The 15,030-nt window shown below is 45.0% G+C and overlaps 1 protein-coding gene across 1 annotated transcript; it reads right to left on the bottom strand.

Moving 5' to 3' along the window:
• Positions 1-13,446: 13,446 nt before the first annotated feature.
• Positions 13,447-14,685, bottom strand: LOC123409203 (outer envelope protein 61-like). Its single transcript, XM_045102165.1, has one exon. The coding sequence runs from the start codon at positions 14,683-14,685 to the stop codon at positions 13,447-13,449; it is 1,239 nt and encodes a 412-aa protein (XP_044958100.1).
• Between the last annotated feature and the right edge of the window lie 345 nt (positions 14,686-15,030).

The raw sequence follows: 15,030 nt of genomic DNA, 5'->3' as shown, positions 1-15,030 counted from the left end.
CAGGATTGTGGGCTCCTGGCAGCTCCCCTCTGACACTTCTTTCGCCCATTATTTTTTATATATTCCCAAAAAAATCCACGTTGATTTTCAGGGCATTTGGAGTTGCGTAGAATAGAGGACTCAGACTTGCTTCTTTTCCAGTCCAGAATTCCAGTTGCCGGTATTCTCCCTCTTCAAATAAACCTTGCAAAATAAGAGAGAAAAGGCATAAGTATGGTTCCACAAAGTATAATAACGGTCCATAAAGCGATAAATATCAACATGAAAGCATGATGCAAAATGGACATATCAAGGATCGGCCGCCATAGTAGGTCATGTGGGAGCGAGAGATGGGGATCGCCAAGAGAGATATGGTCGTGGGGGAGAGAGAGATGGGGATCGCCAGAGAGATTGTCTTTCACTTTTTTTCTGGTTTCATTTCACTTGGGCAGCCAGCCTATCACATGCGAGGCCACGGATCGCTCCCCTGAAACAGATCCTGGCCATCCACTCCTCCTACATCCAACGCTTCAAAAACCCTCCCCTCATCCAACACACCTCTATCATTTTTTTTCTCTTTTTTTTCAATCGGTAGCACTTAATGACCAATTTGTGCAATGGTATTATGAGCTAATGGATACAAAAGGTCATAACATTATGGGCTTTGGACCCTCTTAGACTTGCCATGACTAATTTTGGAATTTTGGTCATGGATCAATGACGAATTAAACCACCGTCATTTTTTGGGGTCATAATTGAGCATTTTTCCTGTAGTGGCGGTTTTGGCCGCCGTTGGACTCAGCTCAGATTCGAGCTAGACCGAGTCCCTCCCCTCCTAGCCACCTCCAAAGCCCATCTGGATGCCCGCAAGCTGTCGCTGCCCTCCTCTCCTCCAAGGGAGCCTTGTCGGTGCCACTCCTGCACCTGTGCTCCATCTGTGCATCCCGAGCCGCGGTGCCGCTCCTGTAGGCCGCCTTGGGCGAACCAGCAGCCACCCTTCGGCGCGGTAAGGAGCGGCCAGGCTCCCTCGCCTGCTGGCAGGATCCCTAGAGCGGTGAGGCAACCGTGACGCTGATGACCAATCACTCTTCTGTCCGCTGTCAGTGAAAGAAGAAGAAGGAGAGAGCCTGAGAGAGGAAACAGAGAAAGCCCATGGGACCCGGCTGTCATCCAGACAAGTCTTGGGCCCACATAGATTTAATTGGAAACGTATTAACGAAAATATACTTTCCAAGTTAGAAAGTGTATTCCCATTCTTCCATGGCTAAAAATGCATTTTGTTTTGTAGAAGGTGTATTCTTTGTAGTTGATGCTAGTTGGATTACAAGCTATGGACCCGTAGGTCTATGGTAAACTACTCACGCATCATCGGAGAGGTCATGGTGTTGATGAAGAAGCCCTCCGTGTCCGAATCCCCCCTCCGACAGGGCACCAGAACGTGCCCCAGATGGGATCTTGCGGAGACAGAAGCTTGTGGCGGCGGAAAAGTACTTTCGATGATCTCCTGATTTTTTGGGAATTTTTGGGAGTATATAGGCGCAACCCCTAGGTTAGGGGACGCTCAGGGGGCCCACAAGCCTGGATGGCGCGACCTCTGTTGGAGAACGTCGCATGGGAAACAAAATTTTTCCTACGCGCACGAAGACCTATCATGGTGATGTCCATCTACGAGAGGGGATGTGTGATCTACGTACCCTTGTAGACCGTACAGCAGAAGCGTTAGTGAACGCGGTTGATGTAGTGGAACGTCCTCACATCCCTCGATCCTCCCTGCGAACCGTCCCGCGATCAGTCCCACGATCTAGTGTCGAACGGACGGCACCTCCGCGTTCAGCACACGTACAGCTCGACGATGATCTCGGCCTTCTTGATCCAGCAAGAGGGACGGAGAGGTAGAAGAGTTCTCCGGCAGCGTGACGGCGCTCCGGGGGTTGGTGATGATCTTGTCTCGGCAGGGCCCCGCCCGAGCTCCGCAGAAACGCGATCGAGAGGTAAAACCGTGGAGATATGTGGTCGGGCTGTCGTGGCAAAGTTGTGTCAAGTCAGCCCTAAAACCTCCGTATATATAGGGGGAGGAGGGGGGAGACTTGCCTTGGAGTCCAAGGACTCCCAAGGGGGTCGGCCGAACCTAAGGGGGGAACCCTCCCCTTCCAAACCGAGTCCAACTAGGTTTGGAAGGAGGAGTCCTTCCCCCTTTTCCCACCTCCTCTTTTTTTTTCTTTTCTCTTTGATTTTTCTTCCTATGGCGCATAGGGCTCTCTTGGGCTGTCCCACCAGCCCACTAAGGGCTGGTGCGCTACCCCCAATGCCTGTGGGCTTCCCCGGGGTGGGTTCCCCCCCCCCCCCCGGTGAACTCCCGGAACCCATTCGTCATTCCCGGTACATTCCCGGTAATATCCAATAGCGGGACCTGGATGCCCATATTGGATCCTACATATTCTACGAAGATCTTATCGTTTGAACCTCAGTGCCAAGGATTCATATAATCCCGTATGTCATTCCATTTGTCCTTCGGTATGTTACTTGCCCGAGATTCGATCGTTAGTATCCGCATACCTATTTCAATCTCGTTTACCGGCAAGTCTCTTTACTCGTTCCGTAATACAAGATCCCGTAACTTACACTAAGTCACATTGCTTGCAAGGCTTGTGTGTGATGTTGTATTACCGAGTGGGCCCCGAGATACCTCTCCGTCACACGGAGTGACAAATCCCAGTCTCGATCCATACTAACTCAACGAACACCTTCGGAGATACCTGTAGAGCATCTTTATAGTCACCCAGTTACGTTGCGACGTTTGATACACACAAAGCATTCCTCTGGTGTCCGTGAGTTATATGATCTCATGGTCATAGGAACAAATACTTGACACGCAGAAAACAGTAGCAACAAAATGACACGATCAACATGCTACGTCTATTAGTTTGGGTCTAGTCCATCACATGATTCTCCTAATGATGTGATCCCGTTATCAAGTGACAACACTTGCCTATGGCCAGGAAACCTTGACCATCTTTAATCAACGAGCTAGTCAACTAGAGGCTTACTAGGGACAGTGTTTTGTCTATGTATCCACACAAGTATTGTGTTTCCAATCAATACAATTATAGCATGGATAATAAACGATTATCATGAACTAAGAAATATAATAATAACTAATTTATTATTGCCTCTAGGGCATATTTCCAACAACCTCCCCCGTGGCCGCGGGGTGGGGGCTTGTGGGGCCCCTGGGGCTCCCCTGCCTTGGCTCCCAAGCTCCCCGATCTTCTTCCGTTCCAGAAAAAATCTTTTCGTGGATTTTCTTCCGTTTGGACTCCGTTTCGAAATCTCCTCTGAAAGGGGTCAAAAACATGGAAAAAACAGGAACTGGCACTTGGCACTGAGTTAATAAGTTAGTCCCCAAAAATGAATAAAAGGCATGCAAAACATCCAAAGTTTGACAATATAATAGCATGAAACCATCAAAAATTATAGATACGTTGGACACGTATCAAGCATCCCCGAGCTTAACTCCTGCTCGTCTTCCAGTAGGGAAGTGATAAAGAATGAATTTTTGATGTGGAATGCTACCTAGCATAGTTTTCCTTTGCAACTTCTTTCACGTGACATGAATGTTCAGATCCGTACGATTCAAAACAATAGTTTGCTATTGACATGAAAACAGTAATACTTTAAGCAAACTAGCAAAGTAATCATGAACTTTCAAAATAACAAGGCCAAAGAAAGTTATCCTGACAAAATCATATAGTCTGGCTATGCTCCATCATCCTCACACAACTAATGTAAATCATGCACAACCCCGGAATTGGCCAAGTAATTGTTTTCGCACTCTTACTTTCTCAAACTTTTTATAACTAACACGCAATACATGAGCGCGAGCCATGGATATAGCACTATGGTGGAATAGAGTGTGGTGGAGGTTGTGAGACAAAAAGGAGGAGATGGTCACATTGACTCGGCGTATCAAAGGACTATGGAGATGCCCATTAATAGATATCAATGTGAATGAGTAGGGATTGCCATACAACGGATGCACTAGAGCTATAAGTATGTGAAAGCTCAAAAGGAGAACTAGTGGGTGTGCATCCGACTTGCTTGCTCACGAAGACCTAGGGAAATTTTGAGGAAGCCCATCATTGGAATATACAAGCCAAGTTATAAAATGAAGATTCCCACTAGCATATGGTAGTGACAAAGCAAGAAGCTCTCAATCATGAAGAATATGGTGATATCATGAAGCACAAGTGTGGAAAAAGATAGTAGCATTGTCCCTTCTCTCTTTTTCTCTCTTTTTTCATTTGGGCTCTTAGGCCTCTCTTTTTTTCTTTTTTCTTTTCCCTTTTTTTTGTTTTTGGGCTCTTTGGCCTCTTTTTTTTATTTCCTCACATGGGACAATGCTCTAAAAATGATGATCATCACACTTTTATTTACTCACAGCTCAAAATGGTGATGACTCTATAGGAAATGCCTCCGGCAATGTACCGGGATGTGCAATGATCTAGCATGGCGTATGACGTTGAAACATCTCGCTAGCTATCTTACGATCATGTAATGGCAATATGAGAGTGACGGCACTAGTCATGAGACGGAACGGTAGTAGTTGCATGGCAATATATCTCGGAATGGCTATGAAAATGCCATAGTAGGTAGATATGGTGGCTGTTTTGAGGAAGGAATTTGGTGGGTTTGTGCACCGGTGAGAATTGTGCAGCACTGGAGAGGCTAACAATGGTGGAAGGTGAAAGTGCATCTATACCATGGACTCACATTAGTCATGAAGAACTTACATACTTGTTGCGAAAGTTTTTATTAGTAATCGAAACAAAGTGCTAAACGCATACTCCGAGGGGAAGGGTTGGTAGGTGTAAACCATCGCGCGATCCCGACCTCAATACAAAGGATGAAAATCAATAGATCAATTATGCTCCGACTTCCTAACATAGCGGTTAATTATACGTGCATGCTACGGGAATCACTAACTCCAACACAAGTATCTCTAGATTCACAACACCCTACTAACATAACTCTTAATATTACCAAATCCATGTCTCAAAACTAACTAAGAGGAATTGAAACTTCTCTTTCTACTCAATGCACATGAAGATGGAGGTTTTTGCATCCTCTTTGGGTACCTAGCACATTTGGGACTACTTTCATAGCATAAGCCAACTACCAAATCACGCACCGCCGTGCTCTAAAGATATAAGTGAAGCACAAGAGCAAAAGTATCTAGCTCAAAAGATATAAGTGAAGCACAAGAGCAAAAGTATCTAGCTCAAAAGATATAAGTGAAGCACAAGAGAAAAAGTATCTAGCTCAAAAGATATAAGTGAAGCACTAGAGCAAAAGTATCTAGCTCAAAAGATATAAGTGAAGCACTATGAGCATTCTAGCAAGATCACGATGAGTGCATGTCTCTCTCTCTCAAAAAGGTGTGCAGCAAGGATGATTGTGACACAACAAAAATAAAAGACTCCTATGATACAAGACGCTCCAAGCAAAACACATATCATGTGGTGAATAAAAATATAGCTCCAAGTAATGTTACCGATGGATTGAAGACGAAAGAGGGGATGCCCTCCCGGGGCATCCCCAAGCTTAGGCTTTTTTATGTCCTTGAATTTGTCTTGGGATGCCTTGGGCATCCCCAAGCTTGAGCTCTTTCCACTCCTTATCTCTTTGTCCATGAGAACATCACCCAAAACTTGAAAACTTCACAACACAAAACTTAAACAGAAACTTGTGATAACATTAGTACAAGAAAACAAACTACCACTTCTTTTGGTACTGTAGCAATTTGAATTCCATCTATATTGATGATGGGATACTGTATTCTCACTTTTCCATGGCTAGTACCCCCCGATACTAACCATGGTTTCATCAAAACAAGAAACCAACTCAAGAAAAACTGAATCTGTGAAAAACAGACCACTCTGTAGCAATCTGTATACTTCGTATACTTCTCGTACCTCAAAAAATCTGAAAAATTACTAAGGCCTGGGAAAAAAGTATAAAAATCAGAATAAAAAATAATCAACTCAAAAGATCTTTCTGAATAAAAATGAAAAATCATCTCGTGAGCAAAAAGTTTCTGTCTTTTTCCAGCAAGATCAAACAACCATTACCAAGACTAATCATAAAGGCTTTGCTTGGCTCAAACGCAAAAAGAAACACAAAAATCACAATCACAACGGAATTATGAAAGTGTGGACGCAACAAAACAGAAAGAAAAAGATAAATTCATTGGGTTGCCTCCCAACAAGCGCTATTGTTTAACGCCCTTAGCTAGGCATAAAAGCGATAGAATCACGTATCGTCGTCTTTGGTGCTCAAACCATAAGTGGCCCTCATCATGGTTTCATAAGGCAATATTATTTTCTTTCTAGGAAAGTGTTCCGTGTCCTTTCTTAAAGGAAATTGAAATCTAATATTCCCTTCCTTCATATCGATGATAGCACCAATAGTCCTTAGGAAAGGTCTTCCAAGAATAATAGGGCATGTAGGATTGCAATCAATGTCAAGCACAATGAAATCCACGGGTACATAGTTCCTATTTGCAATAATAAGAACATCATTGATCCTTCCCATGGGTTTCTTGACAGTAGAATCAGCAAGATGCAAATTAAGAGAACACTCTTCAATCTCATTAAAACCTAGAACATCACATAAAGACTTTGGAATCGCAGAACCACTAGCACCCAAATCACACAAAGCATTGCACTCATAGTTTTTTATTTTGATTTTGATGGTAGGTTCCCACTCATCATGAAGCTTTCTAGGGATAGAGACTTCCAATTCAAGTTTCTCTTCAAGAGATTTTATCATAGCTTCGACGATATGATCGGTAAAGGCTTTGTTTTGGCTATAAGCGTGTGGAGAGTTCAACATGGATTGCATCAAAGAAATGCATTCAATCAAGGAGCAACTGTCATAATTGAATTCCTTGAAATCCACGGTAGTAATTTCATTACTACTCAAAGTTTTAACGTCTTCTACTCCACTTTTAATGCTTTTAGCATCAAGATAGATGGACTCCGAATCATTGGGGCACTTTTCAACCAAATTGGATTCATATCCAACCCCATAATAATTAGGTTTTACACAAGAAAACAAAGATTCAATGGGAGTCACACCAAGCACTTTAAGATCTTCGTGATTCTCATCACGAGAACACGCCTTTTTAAGCCATTCATGTCTAGCACGAATTTGGGCGGTTCTTTCATGGCTCTCAATCATGGAAACATGCATAGCTTTCAAAGTTTCATCCATGTTGATTTTGGGAGGAGCACATCTAACTTTCAAAGCATCAACATCACAAGAAATTCTATCCACGCTCTTAGCCAAATCGTCAATTTTGAGTAGTTTTTCCTCTATGGACGCATTGAAAATCTTTTGAGAGTTGATGAACTCTTTGATATTACTCTCTAGATCAGAGGGTAATCTGTTGTAATTTCCATGGGTATTGTTGTAGGAGTTGCCAAAGTTATTCGAGGAGTTACTAGGAAAAGGCCTAAGAACATAGTTTCCTCTAAAAGCATTGTTGTTGCCAAAGTTATTCCTACCAACAAAATTAACGTCCAAGCTAGCGTTGCTACTCTCAATCAAAGAAGACAAAGGCATATCATTAGGATCCAAAGGAGCACTTCTACTAGCAACCAAATTCATTAACTCGTCCATCTTAGCACTCAACGAGTTAATTTCTTCTATAGCGTGTACTTTCTTACTAGTAGGTGACCTTTCAGTGTGCCATTGAGAGTAGTTTGTCATGATGTTGTCTAAGAGCTTTGTTGCTTCCCCTAACGTGATTTCCATGAACGTTCCACCTGAGGCGGAGTCCAAGATATTTCTAGAAGCGAAATTCAAGCCAGCATAAAAGATTTGAATAATCATCCAAAGGCTCAAGCCATGAGCGGGACAATTTCTAATCATTAATTTCATTCTCTCCCAAGCTTTTGCAACATGTTCATGATAAAGTTGCTTGAAATTCATGATATCATTACGGAGAGAGATGATCTTAGCCGGCGGAAAATACTTGGATATATAAGCATCTTTGCACTTGTCCCAAGAATCGATACTATTTTTGGGCAAAGAAGAAAACCAAGTTTTTGCGTGATCTCGCAATGAGAAAGGAAAAAAGCTTCAATTTAATCATGTCATTATCCACATCTTTTTTCTTTTGCATATCGCAAAGCTCAATGAAGGTATTGAGATGGGATGCGACATCTTCACTAGGAAGGCCAAAGAATTGCTCTTTCATAACAAGATTCAGCAAAGCGGCATTGATTTCGTATGACTCCGCACTAGTGGCGGGAGCAATCGGAGTACTAATAAAATCATTATTATTAGTATTCGAGAAGTCACAAAGTTTGGTATTTCCATTCATGGAGACTTCAGCAAGCAAGCAAGCACACAAGCAAACAAAGAGCAGGCGAGAAAAAGGGCGAACGAAAAGGCGAACGGAAAAGGCAAATTGGTGAAGTGGGGGAGAGGAAAACGAGAGGCAACTGGCAAACAAAGTAAATGCAAGAGATGAGTTTGCGACACCTGCTTGGATGAGTTCTTGACTTGATCTTCCTCCCCGGCAATGGCGCCAGAAATTCTTCTGCTGCGGCAACAAAAGTCCTTCCCTAGTGCTTAGGAATTCTTCTTGTTACTTCTCTGGTTTGCGTCGGTTTTTCCCTCGAAGAGGAAAGGGTGATACAGCACATGAGCAGTAAGTATTTCCCTCAGTTTCAGAACCAAGGTATTGATCCAGAAGGAGGGACTCGTCAAGTCCAAAGTACCCGCGCAAACACAAACAAGCTTGCACCCAACGCTTCAAAGTGGTTGTCAATCCCTTCAAGATTGTTTGCAAAGTGAGATCTGAAGGCGGAAAGAGCAACGAAGTAAAAAGTGTAAGGCTGAAAATATGGTGTGGAATAGACCCTGGGGGCCATAGTGTTCACTAGAGGCTTCTCTCAAAATAGCAAGTATTACAGTGGGTGAACAAATTATTGTCAAGCAATTGACAGAACCACGCAAAGTCATGATGATATGTAAGGCAATGGTCATACATATATGCATCACGTCCGAGATAGGTAGACCGATACTTTCTGCATCTACTACTATTACTCCACACATCGACTGTTATCCAGCATGCATCTAGTGTATTGAGTTCATGACGAACAGAGTAACTCTTTAAGCAAGATGACATGATGTAGACGGATAATCTCAAACCAATGATGAAAACCCCATCTTTTTACCCTTGATGGAAACAACACGATGCGTGCCTCGCTACCCCTTCTGTCACTGGGTTAGGTCACCGCACGGTATGAACCCAAAACCAAGCACTTCTCCCATTGCAAGAATCATAGATCTAGTTGGCCAGACAAACCCACAACTCGAAGAGAATTACAAGGATATGAAATCATGCATAAGAGAGATCAGAAGAAACTCAAATAAGATTCATATATAATCTGATCATAAATCCACAATTCATCAGATCTCGACAAACACACCGCAAAAGAAGATTACATCGGATAGATCTCCATGAAGATCATGGAGAACTTTGTATTGAAGATCCAAGAGAGAGAAGAAGCCATCTAGTTACTAGCTATGGACCCGTAGGTCTATGGTGAACTACTCACGCATCATCGAAGAGGTCATGGTGTTGATGAAGAAGCCCTCCGTGTCCGAATCCCCCCTCCGGCAGGGCATCAGAACGTGCCCCACATGGGATCTTGTGGAGACAGAAGCTTGCGGCGGCGGAAAAGTACTTTCGATGATCTCCTGATTTTTTGGGAATTTTTGGGAATATATAGGTGCAACCCCTAGGTCAGGGGACGCTTAGGGGGCCCACGAGCCTGGATGGCACGGCCTCCCCCTGGCCGCGGGGTGGGGGCTTGTGGGGCCCCTGGGGCTCCCCTGCCTTGGCTCCCAAGCTCCCCGATCTTCTTCCGTTCCAGAAAAAATCTTTTCGGGGATTTTCTTCCGTTTGGACTCCGTTTCAAAATCTCCTCTGAAAGGGGTCAAAAACATGGAAAAAACAGGAACTGACACTTGGCACTGAGTTAATAAGTTAGTCCCAAAAAATAAATAAAAGGCATGCAAAACATCCAAAGTTTGACAAGATAATAGCATGAAACCATCAAAAATTATAGATACGTTGGAGACGTATCAGACTCCCAACAACCCCCGGTCACCAACATCATGATGCGACTATGCTTATATCATCACCAAATCTTAAGTGTGTAGACCCTGCGGGTTCGAGAGCTATGCAGACATGACCGAGACACTCTCCAATGAATAACCAATAGCGGGACCAGGATGCCCATATTGGTTCCTACATATTCTACGAAGATCTATATCGGTCTAACCTCGATGTCAAGGATTCAATCAATCCCTTATACAATTCCCCTCGTAGAGTCGTTGGTCACGACGCGAGCCAGATCTTCGTCACACCATGCCCGTTCCTGGCGCTAGCCGTCATCCACCACACCTTGTCCAAGCCCTCTTCGTTGAGGATCACGTGTTTCCGCCGCGCAGGCCATGACTCGCTGAGACCGGCGGTCCCGACTTGGCGGCTTTCTTCTTCCCTCTCCCACGAGGGGCCATGGCAGCGGAAAGATGAGAAGTTGGAGGAGAAAGGGGAGAGGAGATGCTCACACGCAAGATAATGATTGCGCTCTACGCGGGGAGGCTTTATCGCCAGGACGACGGTTCCAAGGACTCATGAAGAGTGGAGATGTTTCGCCCCGTAAAAGACGCCACACATTACCTCTAGGCCTTGTAGCTCGATGGCCCCCGCGTCGTTTCATCCCAAGCAAGAGGAACATTCGCACCCCGGGTCCGGGGGCTACTGTCGACCCAGTGGGAACAAGGGTACTATGGCGCGTCTGTCGCTGGCTCTCACGGCGACGCCTGGGGCCGCCCACCTGGGATGACTCAACCCCGGCCGCTCTAGAGGGAGTTGTCTCGCGAGGGGCAAGCCTGTCGAGGCCCCTTGCCGCTGGATCAAGCCCTGCCAAGGCCGCGGGCACCAGATCGCCTCGCGAGCCCCCCCTCCCCGCGTGACCGCCTCACGAAGAAGGTCATATGATCGTACGAAGCCAGCCGCGAGGTTATGTGCCAACCACGTGGGCGACACATCCGCGCGGAGAAGGACGATAGAGGTTGTGCGAGGCGATGCAGACATGGAGTATTTCTTCTTTGGTGATTAAGGTGCAGCGCCCGCTGCCCCCTGCAAAAGCAAGTTACCACAGGTTGCCATTTCAGTGAAAGAGGATCAGGACGGATCAATGCGACAGGACGGATGGCATCGCCGAGCCCACAAGCGCATCACGAAGACCACTTTATTAGGCAAAGACCGCCTTTAGTCAGGATAAGCCTTGGTTCCTATCCCCCTTTGAATTGCCGTCGTGTGGCCATCCTTTCCTACTCATATTTTGAGGAAGAGGAATGAGGCACTACAAAGGGGGCATGACCCATTCCATGTAAGGGGATCGACCCATCTCTCCCCCTCCCCCACACCTCACATATTCGGAGCTCAAGCTCTCCATAGCAATTTAACGCATGCGGAGTCGGGTTTTACAGCGTACGGTGGCCCGAACCTGGGTATCTCGCGCGTCACCATAGTTCCCGACAAAAAGGAGTGAGCTCACCACCGATCTCACTGTGTTTACCCTCGTGTTGCAGGTGGCAAAGCCAAGTCCCCTAGTGTTCGAACCGTAGTTCTTGTGAGAGATCCTCGGCCGTAGATCCCGGAATCTGACACATATTTTTTTTTAAATATATGATCATTTTTTGACATAAACGATTTTTTAAAACACAGTAAAAACATTTGTTTCCAAAACACATGGACACTTTTAAAGATCAATGATTTTTTGAATATGTGGACATTTAAAAAAAGTATGAGATTTTTTATAAATATTTTGTAATTTAATATATATTTTTATTGTTCAAATCGCCTTTCACATATTTGTCTTAAAATATGCTAAACAAAAAAGGAAATGAAAATAATTTTTATGGCCCACCCCATGTATCATTCTTTGCTTAAGGCTCGGTAGGAGCACTAACCTAAATGCAAAGTGGAGGATCTGTTAGTTCTTTACCTCAAGCTGTCAAGAAGAAACATTACAAATAAGTACAAAAATGTCACGACAAACTATGGAGCTCAACGATCCTCGAGAAATTACAAACAATTTTGCTAAAGCATGTCTAGATATTTTCCAAGTATTGCAAATCAAAATATTATGCCATTGATTTTACGTGGAGATTCGTATGGATATTTTTTTATATATATTTGACTGAGTCACTTAGATGTGAAATAACTACAACATATCTAGATGTGCCTTAAACAAACCAATCAACAGACAAGGGAGCAAAGCAAGACACGGATAACCAACAAGTATTGTTATGAGTATGGTGATCTTTTCTCTTGGTCGCAAATTGTTCCAACAAGAGTTGACAAAGAGGGAGGAAACCAGAGAAGATGGCCGAAAGAGTACCACGAGAACTACCAATGCTGGTGAGTGGTGACGAATTCAGATATTCGAATATGCATGGGTTTTTAGAATGACAAAACAAAATCAACATGAAGGGACGAATTATTGGTGTACCCTAAAACTTCAGCATAAAGAGAAGAAGAAATGCGCATTGGCGTCTGTTACACCCTAACTTTGTTCTTATCCGAAAAACAGAACATTACTTTCATAAGGAAATAAAATCGATGCCCGCACAATTGATAGTTGTCCAAATGAAAACACTTCTAATCTTTTACAATTAATACACACATATACTTTATGTTGAAATAATAAACAATGGTACACGAACAAAGTAACTGGCCCAGGAAAAAGAGCACAATATTGTCGCCAAATATTTTTTGTTGCAGATTCTCGGATGCTTATGCCATCACCTCCTGATGAATCCAAGCATGAACGCCTGATGGAATCATGCTATGAACCTGAGAACTGCATTGAACAGAATTGACAATTCTCCTCGGAACAATTTCAAAGCTGAAGGCAGGCATGCTATTGAATGGTGAAATGCTTTATTTCTGCTTGCATTAGTAGTGGTTAATGATTGCAATACAATATATCACACACACACGATGACACGATGAAAGAATAAACAGTGGTACACTCTTCTTCCCTCGGTGCTTCCACATTGTCAATCGCCAACCATCGTTGTCAAGTATAGTCGTTTGTTGGTGATTCTTGGATGAACGGGTGCTGGATTCAGACATTTGAATATGCATGGGTGTTCAAAATGACCAAAAAAATCAACATGGAAGAAATGAAATCGATGCCCGCACAATTACTAGATGTCCAAATGAAAACACTCGGCCAGTTACTCCTAATTAATCTGTTACAATTGATAAACACATATGATTGAAAGAATAAACAATGGTACAAGAAAAGCCCATGTTCAACTATTGCTTCCACAACAGTGTTTTTTTTTGTTGCCGATTCTCGGATGCTTATGCCATCACCTCCTGATGAATCCAAGCAGGAACGCCAAGATGAGCATGAGAATAGCAAAGATGAAGCCCTTCCTGCCTAGTAGCCAATCCTTTGTCTTCTTTGCTGCTTGGACTCCTCGCTGTGCTCTGCCGATCCATTTCATCATCGTTTCTAAATCTTGTGGAGAGACCGAAGACATAGCCTGTTGAGCGTTGGCAGCATCCTCCTTGGAAAACTCGATACCAAACTGCCCGCTAATGTTTGCCATCGCTTCAGGACTCATGTTCTCCATCATGGATGACAACATCTCCCACGTAGCAGGGTCTGCCATACCAACCATGCCAGTCGGCATATTGGATCCAAAATGTGGAGCAACAGGGACCTGAGACGTATTGATCAAGCTTTCTGAAGAGTCAGACTGTCTTGAGCTTCGTGCTTCGTCGTGTGGTTGTGGTTGTGAAACAGTATGCTCAGTAGTAGAAGAAGAAGAATTCCGTTGAGCGCTTGACAGATCAGAACTAACATCTTCCTCCACGACTTCTTCAATAACAAGTCCCTTTGGCACGTTTTCTGCTGCCTCCCCTTGGGTTGCAAGTTTTTCTCGTGCCTCTCTCAGAACTTGAGCGACAGTTTCATCGTCCGGAGACATTTCATGGGCTTTACTCAGGTCAGCAACAGCAGCCTGGAGGTTTCCCAGCTCCTTGTACGCCTGACCCCTTCGGTAGTACGCTTTGACGGTGCCCGAGTCGTAGCTCAAAACCTCCGAGCCTTCGTTGACGCACTCCTCAAACTGGCCTAGTTTCAGGTAACAGGCCATCAGATTAACGCTGCACTGCAGCTGCAGATCGCGCCCGGCCGCCGACGGCACGCCGTTCTTCACGTTATCCCTGGCGAGCTTGTACTTGGCGGCGGCGTCGGCGTACTGCCCGTCGCGGTGGAGCTGGTTCCCCTCCCGCTTCAGCATCTTTGCGGCGGATATCGCGTGCGACGTCTGTGCGTCGGCTTGGGCCTTCATGGCGGTGAACTCCTCGGGCTTGGCCTTGGCGATTTTTTCCGTCATGTCGACCATCTCTTCTGGGTTTGTTTGGTTCAGGTGCTCGGCGGCTCGCTTGAAGTCGTCGGCCGTCATGTTCTTCATGCTCTCGGTCGCGAGCTTCAGCAGGTCCGGGTTGGACATGAGCTGCCGCTGCATCCTGGCGAGGTCGTCGGCGGGTATGCGCCGCATCTGCTCCTCCGCCACCCGCATCATCTCCGGGTTCATCATGGCGATCCCGAGAGGTGTCTTGAGGATGTCGCCGATGGATGGACTGACGCGAAGACGAAGCAGCGACCGGGAGCTCGAGGGTTTGGGAATTGGGTCTCGATCGTGTGTGTCTCTCGCCTTCTTCTTTACTTTTCCGTCGCTTCTGGTTTGGCGGTTGGTCGGGAGCTCAGGCTGGAATTTATAGATGGCGTTTGGGTTTGGAAGCGGAATCACTGTGCGTACGGTTTTCATTGTCCGACTCGTACGAGTCTTTAGCCCGCTCGATGGATGGAAATCGTCATCCATGGAATCCGAAAGCGGCTCTTGACGGGCCAATCCTATTTCCCGCCCGCTGGCGCCAAATAG

This window comes from Hordeum vulgare, chromosome 7H (genome assembly GCF_904849725.1).
Source record: "Hordeum vulgare subsp. vulgare chromosome 7H, MorexV3_pseudomolecules_assembly, whole genome shotgun sequence".
NCBI classification, from domain to species: Eukaryota; Viridiplantae; Streptophyta; class Magnoliopsida; order Poales; family Poaceae; genus Hordeum; species Hordeum vulgare.
The sequence above is the reverse complement of the archived record's forward strand: the minus strand, read 5'-3'. Positions and strand labels throughout refer to the sequence as shown.

Bases quoted from the DNA above. Each gene is read 5' to 3' on its own strand.
- LOC123409203 (XM_045102165.1), bottom strand. From the start codon at position 14,685: ATGATGAACCCGGAGATGATGCGGGTGGCGGAGGAGCAGATGCGGCGC.